Raw genomic sequence first — 21,383 nt, forward strand, 5'->3', positions numbered from 1 at the left:
ATGAAGGCTGATCAATTTTCGCTTCACCCTGTTCCCTGGGCAGGGTTGGCACAGTTCCAGATAGTAAATACTTTAGGCTTTGTGGGCCTACAGTCTCTGTTGAAACTACTCAACTCTGTCAATATAATACAAAAGCATCTATAAACAATATGTGAATTAATGAACGTGGCTGTGTTCCAATAAAGCTTTATTTATAGAAACAGGCAATTAGCCAGATTTGATCTCCAGACTAGTTTTCCAACTCTTGTCCTAGGATGTAACTCTCTAGGGGTTCCGTCTCAAAACCTGGATTACTTAACTAAGACTCCTTTTCTGTAGAGGGCCCTAAACTTTAGTTTTTGTCTCCATAGGTTGCTAAACTTTTGTTAGATTTGCTTTTTGAGGCTATTGGCTTATTTTATTACTTACTAATTAGCATAAGAGGAAAAGCAACGCCAAATGTCAGGCTCGCTTCTCTGCGCTTACTCTCTCCAGGACCTTATATTCCAAGACAGTTACTTGGGTAACTCTGTGATACATTCACAGGTTTTTAAAAACTTGATCTAGCATTTATCCTTGTTCTTAGTACAAGTAGTCTATCAGAGCCAGAAGCAGATGAAGATTTTTTTTTGAAATTCATATTTACCATTGCCTTAATAAAGAGGGGGAAAATAATCTTTATAGTGTGAGTTTTATGTCAGAGATTGACAGACCACAGGGTATACACAGAATCCAGTTGGCTGCCCTCCACCTTCAAATGACTGTTGACACGGAATCAGTTTGGGTCTGTGTGCTGACTGTTCTTACCCAAAACAACCTCCTTACTGGTCCTCCCCACATTCCTCATCTAATTTTTTTTCTCCATGATAGCCAGAGTGGTTCTTATAAAGCATAAATGTGAGCATGTTACTTTCCCTACTTAAAACTCTTTAAAGATTCCTCATCCCCCTTAAAACATAAAAGACAAACTTTAAGGCAGCTTATAAGGTCCTTCATGGTCTGGCCTCTTATCTCTCCAACCTAATTTTTCAACATTTCCCCTGCTAAAATCCTACTATCTACCTGTAATTAATTGCTTTCTATTCCTTGAACTGGCCCAGTTCTCTCCCACTCCAGTGCCTTTGCACGGGCTCTTTCTGGATCATAATATCTCTCTTGCCTTTGCCTTAAGTCCCTAGTTGTCCTTCAAGCTCAACTTAAGTTAACTGTCTCTAGGAAGACTTCTCTGAACCGTAAATTTGGCCTAGATTCAGAGTACTGTGTTTTTCCCCAGCAATATTTCTTATTCTCTGTTATTGATAATGTTTGTGCTTACTTATTTGTAACCTCTAATTTCTCATGAGCTTCAAGAGGCAAGGTTATCTCTAGTCTAATTTTGAATCGTTTAGCATCGAGCATAGTGCCTGGCCCATAAAAGGCACTCAGTAATGGTTTGTGAGGTAATGAATGGATGAAATGCTTTAAATATATTTGGCAATATTTACTTTTCATTATGATGTTTACATTCATTTGATTCTTAGCATAACACTGTGAGCTGGGAAAGCAGTATTATTCCTGTTTTAAAACTGGGAAACCTGGCCAAGCGTGGTGGCACATGCCTGTAGTCCCAGCTACTTGGGAGGCTGAGGCAGGAGAATCGCTTGAACCCAAGAGGCAGAGGTTGCAATGAGCCAAGAACACGCCATTGCACTCTAGCCTGGGTGACAAGAGTGAAACTCTCTGTATCAAAAAAAAAAAAAAAAAAAAAGAGAACTGGAAACAGAGGCCAGGTGACTTGCTTGGAACGTTCCAGCATGTTTGATGGCAAGCGTAGGCCTCATCTCTAGACTCTGTAGGTCTCAGGCCATATGTTTGGATTGGGTACCATAGTTTTCCCTCACTGAATACTTTATTTCCCCCTTTACCTTCTTCCCTCTTTTATTTATTTTCCATTTTCCCTCCACCGTGACTTACGTTACGGCTACACTGAAACACAGGTGGTAGTACCTTGATTATTCAATAGATTTGGGGATTTTTAGAGAGTTTAATCATTCATCATTAAGCAAAACTTCTCTCTCCCATGGCGACCCTGTGTTAATCTGGGCTTGGAATGCGGGGAAGAGTAAGAGTACATATGGGGTGGTAACTCCTCCCTTTCAAGATGAGATTATCCACAGAGGTCACAGGAGTTTGTGCAAGGTCCTTCATACTGGAAAGTTACTTTGTAATTTAAACCTGTGATTTAGACTTGGCTTTTGAGTCCTTATAATTAGATCATTATAAATGACTTTAAAACTGTGATGATGCTTGGGAGATCAGAAATGGGTGTCAGGTTAACCACCTTGTCAGATTCTTCAGCTGTTGAGAGTGGGATTATAGATTCATTTAGTGTGACAAGGAAGAAGTTTGTATGTAAAATTCGTCATATAATAAGTGGGAACAGTATTATCTGTGGTCCCTTAAAATAAGACTGATTACACTTTTAAATAGTTTACCACTAACTTCCATTTTGAAATCACTTAAGACCAATGTATATCTTCTTGTGTTTTTGGGTAGGGTAGGGGGAAGCTACACATTTTTTCTTTTATCCATGAATTCTGTATCATAGAGTATGCTATGATCAGTTAATTTGTAGAGAGCAATGCTTGGAGAATAATGAAGCTGGATGATGGTTCAATTGTTTTCTAAAAATTGCCTCTGGAATGTTACATGTGGAGGACCCCAGTCCAGGTGAGAGACAGGAATGGAAAGCTTAGATTGAGAGGCTAAGAAACACTGATTTTCCTGGCCCCTGTTCTGGCATGGCTGGAAAGCTTTAAGCACATGTTTATTCAAATCTTTCAGGTAGCATTCTTTTCAAGTGGATGACCATGGAATCAGAGAAGATCTCAGAGAAGCAGGAGGAAATTCTTTCCATCCTGGAAGAAAAATTTCCTAACTTGCCTCCAAGAAGGGACATCATCAATGTGCTGCAGGAGACCCAGTTCAGTGCTCAGGGTGAGTGACTCCATCCCCAGCTCTCTCGTCCCTCCTGAGTAGGGATGGTTTGTGGCATGGAGTGTCATCAGACCTGAGAAGGTATATTTGTTTCTTTCTTTGTTTTTCATACAGAGTCTCGCTCTATCCCCTAGGCTGGAGTGCAGTAGCACAATCTTGGCTCACTGCAACCTCCACCTCCTGAGTTCAAGCAATTCTCCTGCCTTAGTCTCCCGAGTAGCTAAGACTACAGGCATACACCACCATGCCCAGCTAGTTTTTGTATTTTTAGTAGAGATGGGGTTTGACCATGTTGGCCAGGCTGGTCTCGAACTCCCAGCCTCAAGTCATCCACTTGCCTCAGCCTCCCAAAGTGCTGGGATTACAGGTATGAGCCACTGTGGCTGGCTGAGAAGGTATATTGAATGTAATTCACCTTCTTCCTATTACTTGTGCTGGTGGAAGGTTTTCAGGCACATAATGTTGTCTCCCTGGAAACAGATAGCTTGTGGTATGGCCTCTCCTCTGAAGCCTTCATGTCTGGATGTGTGGTTAATTCACGTGTCCAGTGCACATCCCAGGTATATCATTACATGCAATCCTTGTGCTGACGGGATTCTATTTTGAGGAGACAGCAGGAACAATGTCAAGCACAGTGGGATTTCATAAATCAATTAGTTTGAGAAGGAAATGAGAGAGAAGATGGCTACGTTGATGAAGATGTTGTCAGAGTCTAGGCTTTGTCAGGACAGTGAATTTCCTAGATCAACTGTTTTACAATGAAAAATGGCTATAATTCACTGGATGCCTACTGTATACAAGGTTTTGATGGCACAGCTTGGCAAGGATGATCTTGCGGAATCCTCATGACAACCCTAAGAGTCAGTGCTCTGTTGCCCCAGTCTCCAGATGGGGGAGGACACTAAAGTGCAGGAAGTGGTCATTGCTTTCCCAACATCAATCAAAAGCAGCAGGTGACCAGGCCAGGATTAAACCCAGCTTATCTGTCTTTAAGATGTAAACAGTAAATTAAATAACTCTCTCTCTTAGTTCAGGAACCCCCCTACCCCCGACAACCGCCCCGCCCCAACTCCTGCTCCTGGGGCAGAAGGGGCAGAGTCTGAGGCAAAGTAGCTTATGTGGGAGGTGGTTCTACTCAACACTGATAGGGGAATGGAGTGCTTCATCAAGCAAGTTGGCTCCATGGGAAACCAGAGCTTAATCCCACAGGAGACCACGAGAAAGAGCATAAACTTGTACTTCAGGGTCGTCCCACCTGAGGGGTGCAGTGGCGTGCTCATCTGGGCTCCAGGAGCTGATGGTTAAATATGCAGGAATTTTTTGAGTTGGGTGATGTTGGATTGGTAGCTTGAGATCAGCCACGGTAATAGTGTTTAGAGCCCTGAAATTGACAAACACTACAAATCAGATTTTGTTACTGGCCATTAAACATTTACCGGCAGACCACTGGAAGACTGTAGGCTACTCAGTCCCAGGGGTCTTAATTCTCCAGCGCAGGCTCTGGTGGCCAAGGAAAGCCCTCAGGAAAAGAGAGACAGCTGCTGGTGGTGGAGCATCACGCTGGGTGCACTGGGATGGGAAAGTCTGAGGAAATGGGGTGGGGCCCTCACAGTGTCCCTTGCACCTTCTGTTATGTATACATAGGTGTGAGTGTACGTGTGTGTATGCTGTACAAGCAGATGCATTTTGTCACTCATTTTCACAATGACACCAAACTTTTAATGTCACAATGTCTTCTATAAATCATTTTATGCTGCATTGTGAAAGATTGTGGCTTTTCAATCTTCGAGTCAAAGAAAAATATTTAGTGCCAGTGTGTTTCCCCATGCTACTGTGATTGAGAGAGTGTTCTGAGTGGTTAGAGCAAGCAGTGGTCTCTGATGTCTTAACATACCTCTGGGAAAATTGCAGTGCTTTACTAGACTTTACTCTAGATATTCTTCCTGAGAGAGTAGGGCTAATCAGATGTAATAATGTAGTGTGAGAATTAAATGTCAAGCCAGATCCTTTGCTGCTTTACTGTGATAGATTTCATTGAGTCCCATTGGTCAACTGACTACGACTATGCAGTTCTGGCTAATTTATCCATTCTGGATTATTACTCCCATTAATTTGGGAATTTAATAACTCCATTGCCAGAGCCTATTATGAGGGTAAGCCACCTAATTATGATAGTCTTATGAGTCACATGTATAAAGTGCATTTTGAATGAAATTATTCTAGAAAACATGGGGGCTTACCTAAATGCAGCCTGAAGCCAGTTTTGGCTGTGTTTGGTATCATTTAACTAGTTTGCATGGTGGTGTTAATTTTTCTTCGTTGGTCCACCTCCGCCCGTTCATTCCTGCCCTTGTCTGATCTGGGCCTCCAGAGGTGGACCCCTAAGTATTTAATCTTATGGGCTCCCACTACACTGGCTTCTGGTTGAGTTTGACCAAAGGAAGAGTTAGGAACAGGTAGGGATAGGGGCAAGGAGAAGAATGAGACTGTGGTGGATCTTCCCTGCCTTCTTCCTTCGCCAGTTCCAGATCTGTTTTTTGCCCTGTGTTCCTTTGCTAATCTCTGGATGCCTCATCATCTTTTATTCACTTTCTCATCCAGCCCACATCTCTGTAAGTGTCCTGCCATTAACACATCTGCTTTTGCAGCAAAAGAGGTGCATTTTTTTCTATTGGGATCCTAACTGATGCAAACGTGATGTGATTATTGCCTTAATGTATGTATATTTATTGTGGATAAAAGTGACATTTGAGGGGAAAAGAATGAAATTTACAGAGTAAATTAAATATCCCTTGATATTACACACACAAAAAAATCCCTCAAGTATGACATGGTGTTTTTTTCCTGTCATCCACAGGTTTAAGTATTGAACAGACAATGTTGAAAGATCTAAAGGAATTGTCAGATGGAGAGATCAAAGTGGCCATTAGTACTGTGAGCATGAACCTTGAGGTAAGGCTGGAAATGCGTTTTTAGCAGCGATCGATTTCTCACAATTGCAGTCTGAGCAACTGGAAGATAACTCTCTCCATTGGATAAGCCCGTGGTAGTCCTTTGCACCTTTGTGATATATTTGACTTGGAATATACTGGCAGGTTATTATTTGGGTGAAAACACTATGCTCAACAATGAAAAATGCCAAACCTGGGTTCTCAAGATGAATGCTCTTTCGTTCATCTCAGTAAAACAAAGTCTAGAATACAAACATTCAGATGTGGGTATATATTTAACCTGTTTAATAGCAATTATGATATGTGTGATTAGGTTCACTTCCATATTTTCTGTGTACCACCCTGTATTGTTCATAGAACTTTTCTTTAAAAAAAAAAAAAAGTTGTCTTTTGATCTTGAAAACTGTCTGGATGCATGCCATTTTGGTAATCAATGGCAGCAACTCAAGTATTAATAAGGAACCGCCTTCCAGTCTGTTAACTGAATGACTCAGAGTGAATGCTACTCTTGTGTTTGTATGTTTCCTTGGTGAATTATCTTTTGTCTGCTTTGGGGGCTTTCAATGACTTGTATGTTAATCTTAATTAACCTAACTAATGGGAACTATATTTTACAGAGGCACATTTGTGCTTTTGTAGAAGTCTGTGTATTTCTTTACTGCTGTATTGTCTTTATCGGGTTATCTATCTTTGGTTGATCTTTATCAGGTTATCTACCTTTGGTTGAAGCACTTAACTCTCGAGTTTATGGAGATGAAATATGCTCTATAGGAATTTGTCTTTTGGTTTATAGAATTGTATGTTGCTATTCTTTTTGTGTTTTTTATTTTTTAAAAAATTCTTTTTGAGATGGAGTCTTGCTCTGTCGTCCAGGCTGGAGTGCAGTGGCATCATCTCGGCTCACTGCAACCTCCGCCTCCTGGGTTCAAGCGGTTCTCCTGCTTCAACCTCCTGAGTAGCTGGGATTACAGGCACCAGCCACTACATCTAGCTAAGTTTTGTATTTTAGTAGAAACGGGGTTTCACCATGTTGGTCAAGCTGGTCTTGAACTCCTGGCCTCAAATGATCCGCCTCGGCCTCCCAAAGTGCTGGGATTACTGGTGTGAGCCATTGCACCCGGTTTATTATTATTTTTTTCTCATGGTGATGGTGACTATATCAATGTGTATATTTCTCCGGAATAGCAGGCACTCGTATTGGTGTCTACATCCTCAGAAAACCCAAGAGCAAGCCAGGTGCTTTTTTTTTTTCTGTGATCTTTTTATCCAATTTATTTCCAGTTGATAAACATTGTAATTTAGCTTATAGATCTGTATGAAAACTAAGAGGCAGACTGTGACGTTTTGTGGCACCTCACAGTTTACAGAGCATGTTCTCATTGTTTGTGCTTGATAAATTGACTCAACTGTTTCTATGAACTTTCAGACTGATAAGTGCTCTATATGATAAGATATTGATGTGAATCAATTCAAGAAATATATTCAATTTGTGATGTTGTAACTATATAATCACCATCAATTAGAACTCTGCTTTGTGCCTAAAAACCTAAGTTAAACGTGGCTCTTGCAAGGGTCAGTAGCCCTGAGAATCATTTCTACTAGTTCAAGCCTTAGGGTTTTCTTTCTCTTCACCCCCCTCTTTTGTCTTCCTTCATTTAATGGCATCTTATTAGGTTTTAAATGCCTTGTTTGGAATTCCTTCCTAAATTAACATAGAACATCTTGTAATTGCTTAGGGAACTGTCTTTGGTTAGCAAATTATTTTAAGGCTACTAATATTATAGACTTACCGTAGCTTTAATGTACCTCCATTTATATTATAGGGGTATGCAAATGGCGTTGTCAGATGTGTTAAACTGTAAATGCCTATCAAGCAGAATAAGTGATAAAATAATCATCTTAATCTTGAAACCAATTTACAGAGGTCCAGTAATTAATCAGGTGGTTAAGTACATCTCTGGAAATGTTATGTGATCTGGGAGGAAAGGAGAAGGACATTTATATATAATAAAGAAGGGTACACAGTTAAAACTCCTATCGGCTGAATGAGAACTTTTCACTTTTGCATAATGGGGATATTAAAGATGACTGAGAAGTAGAAAAAAAAAACTTAGTAACATCCTGTATCTTCCTTGAAAGAAAAAAATGCAAATCAGTTTTCCAATCTGTCTGCTGGAAAAATTCCCAAGTTAATGTCAGAGTTTAATTTTCTCTGTAGATTGCTCTGTGATGCAGTGATATTTTTCCCAATCCCTACTAATATTTGATTATATTTCAGCACTCCTTTCTCATTCCCATTCACCGCACTTAAAAAAAATATTGACAGAATCCTCGCAATCTTATTTTGTGGGTTTTGGAACAGTTGTATAATTGCTCTTTGAATCTAGGGATATTCTCAAAGAAACCTTCTTAGTTCCTATGACTTTCCGAATCTTGCTCATCCTCCAAAGTATAGTCAACCAAGGCACATCATGATGACACTTATAAATTCACTGTTTTTTATTACCACGCTCTGAACTCTTACTAAATGTAGTCTAGGTGACCAACTTAGGACTTCACTCTCTACATCATATCTTCCATTGATTTTGAACTTGTTTAACATATTTAATCATGGTCAGACAGTATTTTAAATTAATTGAGGGTACTGATGGTATCTTTGACTTCTATCTCTCTTCACTTGTCTGTCGCAGTGATGGGCACATAGTAGATGCTTAGTAAATGCAAATATTTAGTTGATACTTATTGGTGTTTGCAGTTTGTCCCTTTGCATCTGATTTTTTTTTTCCCTTTGGATTTAAAGAAATCAGCTAGGAAAGTAAAGGCACTTAGCTAGGCATCCAAGGCAGCCTACTTTTTCCTTTCCCAACCAGTTTCTTCCAGATAACTGTAGCAGAAGGATGACATCAGGCAGATAAAAAAGGGCCCACATATTTATAGACAGTATGCTTATCCTGCTCTCCAAAAATGGAGTGGGAGGCTTTGCAAAGTAGTTAGCTAGCTGTTGTCACTGGAAGAAATCAACTGTAGGGTCTGCAGCACGTCAGACATAAGGGAATGAAGATTCTTTGCATTTTTGATGGTTTTTTGCAGTGTGTGATTCCACCGTTGTATAAGTCACAACCTTTATTCGACTGATGACCCAATTAATTTTCTTGGGTGGAAATATTCAGAAAATTAGATTTGTCTCCCTGTAACTTACACAGCATGCTCTTCAGAGGGAACAATTGAGTTTGGGAGGTAAAAACCACTGCCTTTGATAGACAGGTTCTCTGGCACTCTGATAAGATGAAAGCTTCTAAACCCTTTGACTCTCATTTTTATTGTAGTTATCTCACAAATGTTCATTGGAACCTAATCAAGGTTGTATAAGTTACTGAATGAAATACATAAAAAGCAATTAATTACAATCATACAGAGTTTCAGTGCTTTGCTCAGTATAGGAAGTCAGAATAGATGAGATTTTGAGGGGCGGTGGGTAGAAATGGCCTTATCAGACACATCGCCAGAGGGGCAGCCCTTCGTACAGAGAGGACTGTTTGAAAAGATAACTACAGTCTAGTTTCACGTGGCCTCCAAGCCATTCCAAGTCTGAAAGTAGGATGCATATTGTGGGATAATGCACGTGACATATTGGAATCCACTTTGTTGATTCTTGTTACACCTGATCCTTTGAGGCCCTTCTGTTGCTTATTGATTTGATCATCAGAAGAGAATTTATGGGTATCAAAGAGCAAATTTTGCCTTTACTCCCTTGTCAGCAGAACTGGTAATGATTATACTTCTTGGGCCTAGTTTACTCCCTAGTAAAGCAGTATATTAAAATGTTAAGGGGAAGAAACATTTTTTCATTCTAATGAAGTGCCACTGAAGCAAGGTTGCTCACGGCAGTACGTAAATGGTTCCCTTGCTAACACCAAATGTTATTACACCTTCTTTAAGCATCTCCCAAAAGGCTGTTAGTCATTATTAGCATCTTTAGTCAGGAAGGATAATAACCATGCCCTGACTTGATCACTTATTATTATGATCAATTGCAGTATGATTTATTCTTGTGTATGTGCTCTGTCAGTATGCCAGGGCTCGCATAACAAAGGACCACAAATCAGGTGACTGAAACAATAGAAAATTATTGTCTCATAGCTCTAGAGGCAAGAAGTCCAAGATCAAGGTGTTGGTAGGATAAGTTCCTTTCCAGGGCTGTGGGAGAGAATCTGCTCCATGCCTGTCCCCTAGCTTCTGATGGTTTGCTGGTAATCATTGGTGTTTTGGTACATAGAAGCAGCACCTGCATCTCTGCCTTCATCTTCACATCACCTTCCCTCTATGCATGTCTCTGTGTTCAAATTGCCCTTTTTCATAAGGATGCATAATAGATTCGGACCTATCTAATAATCTCATCTTTGTTTGTCTATTTATTTATTTTTTGAGACAGGGTCTTACCCTGTTGCCCAGGCTGTAGTGTGGTGGCATGATCAAGGCTCATTGTAGCCTCTACCTCCTGGCCTCAAGGGATCCTACCACCTGATCCTCCTGAGTAGCTGGGACTACAAGCGTGCATCACCACACCTGGCTAATTTTTGCATTTTTTGTAAAGATGGGGTTTGCCATGTTGCCCAAGACTGGTCTCAAACTCCTAGGCTCAAGCGATCAACCTGCCCCGGCCTCTCAAAGTGCTGGGATTACAGGCATGAGCCACCACGCCTGGCCTCACCTTAGTGTACTATGTCTACAACAACCCTCTTTGCAAATAAGGTCACATCTTGAGCTGCCAAGAGTTAGGACTTCAACATAAAACTTTTTGTGGGACAAAATTCAACCCCTAATGTATACTATTGTGAAAGTAGTCATTTTTCAGACAACTTAAAAGAATAAAACTTATAATTTTAAGATTGCCTGTATGAACCTGCTGCCTGGGAAGCATATGTCATCTGTTGCTCCCACATTTTTATTTCATATCAATTTCCTTTAAATGAGCAATGGTGAGGACTTTCAGCTGTTGGCATTTTGTCTCCTTTCTTCAGAGCTGGAGTCTGAGAGAATTGTTGAGGGCTGTTTTCTCTCTTTGATTTTCGGTTGTTCTGCTGTGCTCTGGGCCTCAGACCTCCTCACGATCAGCTGCTTTGCTGTTTGAAGCCTGGGATGCATTCTTTAAAGTGATTCAGAGGCCGCTGACTCATCCTGCCCTGCACAGAGATTACTAGCCATGGTGCACCTTGGAGCGCTGCCTAGGGTAAAATACCAACGTTTTCCCTTAGCATTCAGAGCACAGACCAGAATGAATTCCCAAGATCACTGCTAAACTCCTCCCTGACAAAAGGCGATGTTTACTCAGGCCTCAGTGAAGCATATGTGACCCAGTATAACCAAGGATTTAAGACTCAGCACACCAGTCTGCAATCTAGTTTACCAGTTTTAGGCACACAATATGATTTCTCATTAAGCTTGGAGTTTTTTCGAGGCCAAGATGAAAGTACCTGTATTTAACTACCTTATTTTGTGAAAAAGCGCATAGCCTTTCTTGGGGGAGCATATGTTATCTTTGAACTGGTCTTGAACCAGTCCACCTTTTCAGAATATTTCAATATGGTTACCATAGCATATCGATTAGCATACTGGTCAGCAAATCATTAGTAAATCATTAGCATATTGATGAGCATATGATTCACATATTGAGATATTTTGAAAAGATGATTTTTCAAAGCCATTTTGCCCAACTAATAGAAATATGTGAAAACTGTCCTCCAGATTCTAAATCCTGAGTGCTTCCATTTTTTTCTGGATTCAGTTCTGTAAACTCTTCCTTGCTACAATAATACGAGTTGACAGTTGATGGTGAGTGCTTACTGTGTACCTGACAGTTGAGCAAGCATTATCTCACTTAATCATCCCTGTAAGAGGTATTATGATCACCCCTGTATTGGTGAAGGCAGATCCAGCAGCTGGAACAGATAAACCACAAGTCTCAGTGACTCAACCCAGAAATTGTTTATTTTTTTACTTACGTAACAATCCTATTTGGTGTTCCCAATCAGGTGGCCAGGGGTGATTCAGAGACCATCTTCAACATGTGGCTTCCAGAGTTGCCCAGGAGGACATCTCCATTTTGTCTGCCAACAGGGAGAAGAGCTTGGAGGGCCACGGGTGGAGTTTTTTATGGATCTGGTCTGGATGTGACATTCCTCACTTCTGCTCTCATTTCATTGGCTCAGTCACATGGTCACATCTAACTGGAGGGAGGCTGAAAAATGTAGTCTAATAGATGTGCCCACAAAAAGGAAACAATTTGGAAAATAATTAGCCAGTGTCTGCCACAATCTCTATCTTAGAGGTAAGAACACTGTAATCTAGGGAGGTGAAATCATTTTTCTAATCTGTAGAGCCAGCACCAAAATCCCAGGCCAGTCCTGTTCTAGCCCTGTGTCTGTAGCTTGGAACATAGCACCAGCTTGCAAGACTAGAATTTGAGCCCACTCAGGGGTTCACTAGTAAGTCCTCGGCTATCAGTCATTGCCCCAAACTCAGGGTGTCAGACAGCCTAGACATCTTTAAGCAATCCTTGGCCAGCACTCTTCTTTCCCTGCTCTTCGTACCGAACTTCCTTCCTCTTAGTCTTCACATATTTGCTTCCTGAAAAAATCATTTTAATTTTTGAACTATAAACATCATCCAAGTTCTAGGTGCTCATAGTGAAGCTAAGTATTGGCACCTAACATAGAGAAGATTTGGCATAATGAGTCAAGTAGATAAAAGTAATAGGAAAAAGGATTATGGAACCAGGGATTGGATAGGACAGACCGTGTAGGAAGGAAAACGTCTGGTTTTTTCTCAGACTGTCTCCAGAATTCAAGGATGTGGATGTTCTGGTTTTCCTTGCTGTGATTTAACTTTTTCAAATTTGTGTTCAAAATACAGAGCATCTTAGTGAGTTACTGAAAATTTTTAATGGTAGAGTTTTTTTTATTGAAAACAGCATTAGTTTTGAGCACTATAGTTAACTCCAAATAATCAAACCCCAAGTAACTGAGGTATTAGGAGTTCTCAGTTCATACTTGGTTGAAAAGTCCAAAAGCCTTTAAAGCAAATGAGAAATACGGTTAGGTAACTGATTGTGTGGATTTAATAGTCGTCGTGAGGCATTTGAAGTGTGAATTACAATTTGAAACTGATTTAGAACTGACAATTCCTAGCTTCCTGAGGACACTGGCAGGATGAAGGAGTGAAACACAGACCCAGAAAAGTGGACTTTTGTTCCTGTTGAGCTATGAGTGGTTCTTGGTGATAAGATGAAAGAAAAAGTCCCTATGTAAAGAATAGTTTATCATATCAGCAGCAGTAGCACTTTGTCTTTGGAAAATTGTACTAAGTGGATGAAGCTGATAATATTTAGCATATTTACAGTTTATATGTAGTAGTGACTTATGCAGATGTCAAAAAATAGTCTGCAAAATCTCTTTACCTAGAAATGCCTTACAATAGATTTTTTTTTAAAGCTGGAGTTTCATTCTTGTTTCCCAGGCTAGAGTGCAGTGGCATGATCACTGCTCACTGCAACCTCTGCCTCTCAGGTTTAAGTGTTTCTCCTTCCTCAGCCTCCCGAGTAGCTGGGATTACGGGTGCCCACCACCACGCCTGGCTACTTTTTTATAATTTTAGTAGAGACGGGGTTTTCTCGTGTTGGCCAGGCTGGTCTCAAACTCTTAAACTCAGGCGATCCACCCGTTTCAGCCTCCCAAAATGTTGGGATTATAGGCGAGCCACTGCGCCTGGCAGAATTCTTATTTTGTATCTACAGCCAAACTCAAGTTGGAGACAACTTGATGTTTCTGTTGACAACTTTTCTCTGTTTTACCTATTGGTCAATTTCAAATGGACTTAAATGAATCACAAAACTTGGTCTATCTAGTTATGATTCTCTGTAAATAAACATTGTGTCCCTAAGTGGTGCAAAATGCCTGAGTACTTTTTCTAGCTACAATTTCGCAACAGGGATTATATAAGCACTGTTATGATGTGAATATTTGTGCCCCTCCAAAATTTATATATTGAAATTTAATCCCCAATTAATTTGTACTAAGTGATAGGGCCCTACGGAGGTGATTAGGTCATTAGCGTTCTGCCCTCATGAATAGTTTGAGTGCCTTTATGAAAGGGCTCGAGGGCACATGTTGGTCCCTTTTGCCATGTGAAGACTCAGTGGGAAGGTGCCACTTAGGAGGGACAGGCTCTCACCAGACACCAGTTCTGCTGGCTCCTTGATCTTGGATTTCCCAGCCTCTAGAACTATGAGAAATAAATGTCTATTACTTATAAATTGCGCAGTCTAGGGTGTTTTGTTATTGCAGCCTTATGGACTCAGACAAGCAGGGATCCAAGGTTTAGAGATCATGAAGTTACGCATTCTGCATTTGTGCTTTCTTTGGCATCGGGAAGTGCTCTGGATCTTTCTCCTCCCCTGAAACACTCTGATAAAAATGCATTCACACAGAGCAGGTAGAGGAGATCAGGGTGGGGTGGGTATGTGAAACATAGATCCTCCCCAGATATCAACTTTCTTCAGGGCCCAGAAATCCCCACTGACTCTCCTTGGCAACTGTGAAATAGGAATGAAACAGCGAAACAAGAAACGATGAGGATATGACTTCATCAACAGGCTACAGGGAACTTTAGTGACGTAGCCACAAATATAGCTGTTTGGTTTCATGTGGAAGAGAAGAGAACTATGGGAGAAGATGCATGCCATTCTAGGAAGCCCAAATGTGGTTGACTGGTGAGTGACTGAGTGAACAAAGAAGAGTTAGTGTTTCATTAGATGGTATTTTATTTGATGCATGTAGAGAAAGGTATTACGTGATTCAGAGTTACATGCAAATGTGGATATGTATTATTCATAACCACTCCCCCTTTTCATTAAGTCCCCACCTCTAGCATGTCTGCGTGTGTGTTTTTGCATTACGGGCAGGGAACTAACCAGGACTGCAATACCCCAACCTTGGATTCCTGGGATCTTGATGGCAATGGGCCCAATTAGCTACCCCCTCACTGTCTCCTCCCCATAATAAAATGGTGTTTCAGTTATCTATTGCTGTGTAGCAAGTCACCCCCAAAACCTACCGGCTTAAAACAACCTATCATTATCTCTCCTAGTTTTATGGGTTTTTAGGGGGCTTAGATGAAGTGTTCTTGTTCAGAGTCTCTCCTGCAGTTGTGTTCAGATGGTGGTCGACTGGGAACTCAATTGGTACTTGTCACCTGGCTTGGGCTCCTCAGAGCATAACACTTAGGTTCTGAGAGAGAGTGCTACAGAAGAATGCCACAAGTTTTCTGAGAGACTTAGGTGGAAGTTGCAATTCTTCTTGTAACCTAACCTCAAGTGTCTCAGAATATCACTACCAGCATATTCTGTTATTCATGTGAGTCCTTAAGAGCAGCCCAGATTGATTATAGGGGGAATCAGCAGTGGTGTGCTAATAAATGTTTAACAACAGGTTCTGAAAAAAAACCCGCTCATACATATTACTGATACAAAGGATATATACAATATGTGGCTGGGCACAGAGGCTCATGCCTGTATTCCCAGCACTTTGGAAGGCTGAGGAGGGTGGATCACCTGAGGTCAGGAATTTGAGACCAGCCTGGCCAACGTGGCGAAATGCTGTCTCTACTAAAAATATGAAAAGTTAGCTAGGCGTGGTGGCAGACGCCTGTAATCCCAGCTACTTGGGAGGCCGAGACAGGAGAGTTGCTTGAACCTGGGAGGCAGAGGTTACAGTGAGCCAGAAGCATATCATTATATAGCCTTTCTACTATATGTAAATGGCCCCAAGAACATTTATAACAGTAGATGTAATGGCATCATTAGGAAGGGATGAGTTTTGAGAATGTATTATTTTTGTTTTTAATCTAATTTACTTAACATAAATTATATAATTTAATTTTTATGATGACTATGTTTAACTGGTAAATAACGGGTTTGCAAATTGCCTGAAAATTTAACAGTCAGCTCTTGCCAACGGTTACACGTCAGCTCTGGCACAGCACTGAGAATTAGACTCCAATTCTTGATGTGCAGAGACACGTGCATATCTAGCGGGGGATGGAGTTGAAGGCATCCATCAAGAGAACATCGCTTCTGGTCACATTCTCTTCTATAAATCCTTCTGTTATTTGTCTACCACAGTCCGGCATATACAGGGGCTGCTGGTGTACAATTTGTGTGTTTTTGGCATAAGCATGAGATCACTGGAATTTTAGCATGCCAATCATTTGTGTGTAGTGGAAGTATAACTCTTTGTGAGATATCATAGTTGAAGTGCTCTAGTTTTTCTTTCTTTTAATGTAAAGGAAAGAAATTTTGATTTTTTTTTAACTATCAGGAAGAAAGCAGAACCTTGATTTCTGATTCATTATTTACTTAGCTGGCTTCACGTACTTTGGCCAATGGTGTCATATTCCCAATAGTTACCCATTTTAATTCAGATTAAGAGAAAGTGGGACCCCCCCACCCCTGCAGCTAAGATAACAGGTTGTGTTTAAAGGACAAATAAGATTAAATAATTAGTCTTTAGAGTCTTTTCTTTTTGGACACAAAACATCAAAGCCACTGCAGCCTCCCTTTGTTGGTCATCCTGCATGCTGGGGACTCAGGCTCAGGCCTGGGAAGCCCTGTCTTCACCACTCTCTTCTATTCAGCCAGAGACACAGAGCTTGCTGTCTGCAGTGATGCATCCTGGATTATCACTTTCCCTCCTGAGCTTTCACCATCCTGGACTATACCTGTGAGTTCTGATAATACCGTTTGGACAACATCATGGATTTTCCATATCACTTTGATCACTTCCCATCTTTCCTTTTCTCAGTAGACTCTGCACAGCTTTTTTCCTTTTCCATGTGTCCGCACGCTCCTTTTCAGAAACAGCGCCATCTTTCACGGCTACTTCTTCTGCCTTGAAGTAACTTCATAATGCAGGTTAAAAAACCATAAAGCAGTCTTTCCGTATGTCATCAAGATGCCCAAGGCTCTTCCTTTAAATGGGGGTTATTTCTGGCACCTTATTTGAGACCTCTCTTTTAAGTTCACAATCACCTTTGAGGAAATGGGCATGTTGTCAGAAAGCAATTTTAAATAGATTTGTGTATCACTGCACTTTGTATAAATAAAATTTGTACATTTCTAGACTTTCAAAAGGTCTAGAAATTGAAATCCTTGAGCAGGAGGAGATCACTTGGCCCTTTACTCATGAAGGAAATGGGGTCTCAAGGTCGGGCTTTCTGAGAAACAAGCTGCACGACGCTGGCAGAGTTCACACCTCTGTATTCATCCACAGCCTTTTAACAACTGTTAGTATTTGGAAAAGTCATCGGTAGACTTTGGTTCTAGTCATTTTAATCATCCCATAATGGGACAAAGAAACCAGAAACCAGCCTATTGATTTAATTCATTGTCAACTTCAGCCCTGCTGAGGAAATTAAGAAGTAGCTTTTTACAAAATATATGTGACAATTTGAGCTTTCTTCATAGCACAACATCTAATTCCGTCTACATTTTTCTTTATGAGAAGGGAAACCCTCAGGACATAGTGATATGCTAGGATGACTGCTCTTTCACTCTGTAAATACATTTTTAAAGTGTACTATAATGTCATTTTGATGGTTTAATTTCTGGAAGGATTTGGCTAATTACATTTTTAGGAATGTGCTCAGACCAGTTTTAACTGCCTAGCATTACTTTTAATAGCAGCTGTTGCTTACTTCTTCTCATTTATTTTCTCTCTCCCCTCCCTTCAGAGTTATTTTGCTGATTTGGAGACCTGACCTTGGTTTAAATTAGTTTGTTTGTAATGCTCCTGTGAATCATATGCAATATTTTAATGGTTAATTACTACATTGTATCAACTTGTCATAGAAAAGCAGGCTGTGAAACTAGAGGAAAATTGTTCCCTTTCCTTGTGACAGAGAAATCTATGTAAAAGTGAAACAGTGGACTACATTTGTGCTAGAGTGCCCGTTTCCCATCCATGATAAATACTGAATTGATTCCCTAAGTAACAAAGACTTTTTTTTAGTACACACTAAAATGAAAGAACAAATGTATACCACATAGCCAGTGGCAACTCAGAGAAATAAGAAGAGTCAAAGAAAGGAATAATTTAGGATAGTGCCTGAGTAGGATAGACATCTTTTTTGCTGTTGTTTAATCGACAGTGATTGCTGAGGATGTCTGTGCTGAGCCTGTTGGAAAGAGTGGGTTATTATAGGTCAGTGGTGTCACCTAGTGGTGGAAACAGGAAAACAGGTAAGATGCTAGAACTGGGGTTTAGTTACTCATTATTGTCTTGCATTCCTTCAAAAGAATGACTTGCTGCTTATTGTATTCATAGCATGGTGCTAGTCAATACCTTGAGTAATCTGAATTTTAGCGAATGAACGTAATAGTAGCCAACACTCATTGAATGTCTGTCATACCTTTATTGAGTGTGTATACCTTACATTTGATTTTTATTTTCTCATTGAACCTCATGACTACCCTTTGAACTAGTTCTGTTATGATTTTCATTTTATAAATGACCTTTAGAAGGCTCCTCTAGAAAAGGTGGTTCATGACAGTGAGGATTTGTGTCTCTATTTTGCCATTCAACATTTTAGATTAACATTATTTTCATGATATCATTATGAAATCTAGTTTTCAGTTTCTCTGCATATGTGTATGCCAAGCATACCTGTGGATGATTATCCATTGTTCTGGCTTTTAACAATGCTTGCTTTTTATCTCAAACCAAAAGGGAAATAGTCATTTTGAAACTTCCTGCCCATGGAGTTCAAACAACGAAGCTCTCAACCTACACTACAGTCATTGATGCCACCAGCTCAGCTGACAGCCCATTAGACCAGTTGATGTGTCCTTGGGACACCAGGGTTGACAAAGAGGGCTTGAATGCATGCACTCACTTTACCCATCCACTTAATCACCCATTAACATAGTCATTTGTCACTAGGTGGCTCATGCCTGTAATCTCAGCACTTTGGGAGGCTGAGGCAGGTGGATCACCTGAGGTCGGGAGTTTAAGACCAGCCTGACCAACATGGAGAAACCCCGTCTCTACTAAAAATACAAAATTAGCTGGGCGTGGTGGTGCATGCCTGTAATCCCAGCTACTTGGGAGGCTGAGGAAGGAGAATCACTTGAACCCAGGAGACGGAGATTGCGGTGAGCCGAGATGGTGCAATTGCATTCCAGCCTGGGTGATAAGAGTAAAAGTGTATCAAAACAAATAAAAAACAAAAACCAGAAAACCCCACATAGTCATTTGTCGTCAAGCATTTTTTAATTTTTAAATCTCTTTTAATACCTATGCATTTATGGGCTACAAGTACAATTTTGTTACATACATAATGGTCAAGTCAGGGCTTTTAATTCATCACCCAAATGTTGTACATTGTACCAATTAAGTAATTTCTCATTATGCAGCTCCCCGTCCCACTCCCTTCAATACAAAAAAAAATTGAGTAGCTACTGTGTCCCTGAAATAGAGACAAAATATTGCAATGCAATGTTTTCTGTCTTCCCTAAGCTTAAAAATGATTGGTAATTATAATTGGCCCTAATGGGCCACTACCAGAACCAAAGAAGCACATAGCCTGATTTGGGAAGGGGAGATAGATCAGAAAATGCTCCCTTCAGAAGATGATGTTGAAACTAAAATGTAAAGGATATGCGGAAGTTGGCCATGTAAACGAGGTTCGTTGTGAGGGAGGGGCCGGTAGAAGGTGGGTGGCAAAGGAAAACCATTCCAGGACAGACAAGAATATGAACTAGGAGAGGAGAGAGAGCGTGGTTATTGATGTTGAGTTAAGAGCAGCAGTGAAATGGCCTTACTCCTTGTGTTTGGGTCCATTCTGGATTAAGCTCTGAGTAACCTGGTGGGTTGATTCGTGCTGCACAAAGACGGGAAAGAGTGCAAATGGGAGAATAAAGAGCAATGTAGGATAAGCTGTGGCAGGCATGCATTCAGGACTTCGAGGGTGACAACACAGACTGGGATGCCTGCCTTTGGCTGATTGGTGGTCGGGGGACCGTGGAGTCCAGTTAATTAGTAAAGCACTTGCCTGATTCCTCCTACTCGATCCATCAGAGATAGAGCTCAAGTTTTTGTCTGTTGATCCAGAATAAGCTAGCACGGCAGGATGAGGACCTTCTGACAGATTATTTCAGAGTGTAAAGGAGATGGAGAAGGCTGGGTGATGAGAGGGGAGCAAGAATAATGTTTGAGTATCCAAGGAACTGGAATATAGGCTGAGAGCTTCAAATGTAGATCAAGGTTAAAATCCCTGGAACCATTGGGAGGAGCCCCAGAGGCATAACTGGACTCAGCATGGGGAAAAGAGACGGGAAGGATGTGTACAAACCCAAAAGGCACTTTTTGCTGGGATATCACCGCACAACATCCTAACGTGATACAATGTGAAATATGAGGTTACAGAAAATGTGCCTCATAACTTTTGAAACTTTGAAACCAAGTCAACAGTTCTTTTTGTTTGGCGACAGAGACAATATAAGCATCACATAGTTTTCATCAAGTTAGAAATTTAAAACAAAGCAAAACAAACAAGCTGTAGTTTTTTGTTTTGTTTCGTTTTGACAGAGTTTTGCTCACTTTGCCACCCAGGCTGGAGTGAAGTGGTGTGATCTCAGCTCACTTCAACCTCCGCCTCCCAGGTTCACACGATTCTCCTGCCTTAGCTTCCCAGGTAGCTGGGATTACAGGTACCCTCCACCATACCAGGCTAATTTTTATATTTTTAGTAGATACAGGGTTTCACCATGTTGGCCAGGCTGGTTTTGAACTCCTGACTTCAGGTGATCTGCCCACCTTGACCTCCCAAAGTGTTGGGATTACAGATGTGAGCCACCGCCTGGCCTGTAAGGTCTTTCTAATGGAGACAGTGACAGACAGACATCAGTATGTGCTCCATTGTTTGATAATTTTGCTCTGCTGCCCAGCCTCCAGTGGGAGGAGAGCTTTAGTTAATTCTCCCTAATTATAAAGGGAATCTCACTCTTGGTGCAAAACAAGAATTCATAAGGCCTTTTCCTGGTCTCAGCTCTGGGTTTTCTCAGTCTGTGAAAATGCCATGAACATCTCATTGGTCCCTCCTCTCTCCCTGTGTCTACTCTGGGTGTTTCTCAGGATTAAACATGAAATAGATGCTCAAGAAAGAGCATTAATCTATTTTTACCACTCTGCTGTTTGAATCTTCAAGTAAAAGATAAACTCTAGTCCGCAATATATGACATTATTTTGTATAATTTGTATAATTACCTCTTTATTATATAGTGGTGTAAAATACTGAGTCGTTGCTGACCACCAGGGAATTTGTGAAATGTTGCAAATTGCTGACCCTTTGTCCACAGAAAGCAAAGCTCATAGTAAAGGGAGGTTGAGGCCAGGCATTGTGACTCACGCCTATAATCCCAGCACT

The 21,383-nt window shown here is 40.8% G+C and overlaps 1 protein-coding gene across 9 annotated transcripts in view; it reads left to right on the plus strand.

Moving 5' to 3' along the window:
- PRUNE2 (prune homolog 2 with BCH domain) overlaps window positions 1-21,383 on the plus strand; it is a 292,750-nt gene that overhangs the window by 76,935 nt on the left and 194,432 nt on the right. For all 9 annotated transcript variants that reach the window (XM_012474548.2, XM_012474544.3, XM_064361635.1 and 6 more), the window contains exons 5-6: window positions 2,803-2,955; window positions 5,813-5,907. In XM_012474548.2, the coding sequence (XP_012329971.2) occupies window positions 2,803-2,955; window positions 5,813-5,907 (248 nt within the window). The remainder of the gene's footprint in view (window positions 1-2,802; window positions 2,956-5,812; window positions 5,908-21,383) is intronic.

The sequence above is a fragment of the Aotus nancymaae genome, unplaced genomic scaffold, assembly GCF_030222135.1.
Source record: "Aotus nancymaae isolate 86718 unplaced genomic scaffold, 86718_ANA_hifiasm-v0.15.2.pri h1tg000041l, whole genome shotgun sequence".
Taxonomy (NCBI): Eukaryota; Metazoa; Chordata; class Mammalia; order Primates; family Aotidae; genus Aotus; species Aotus nancymaae.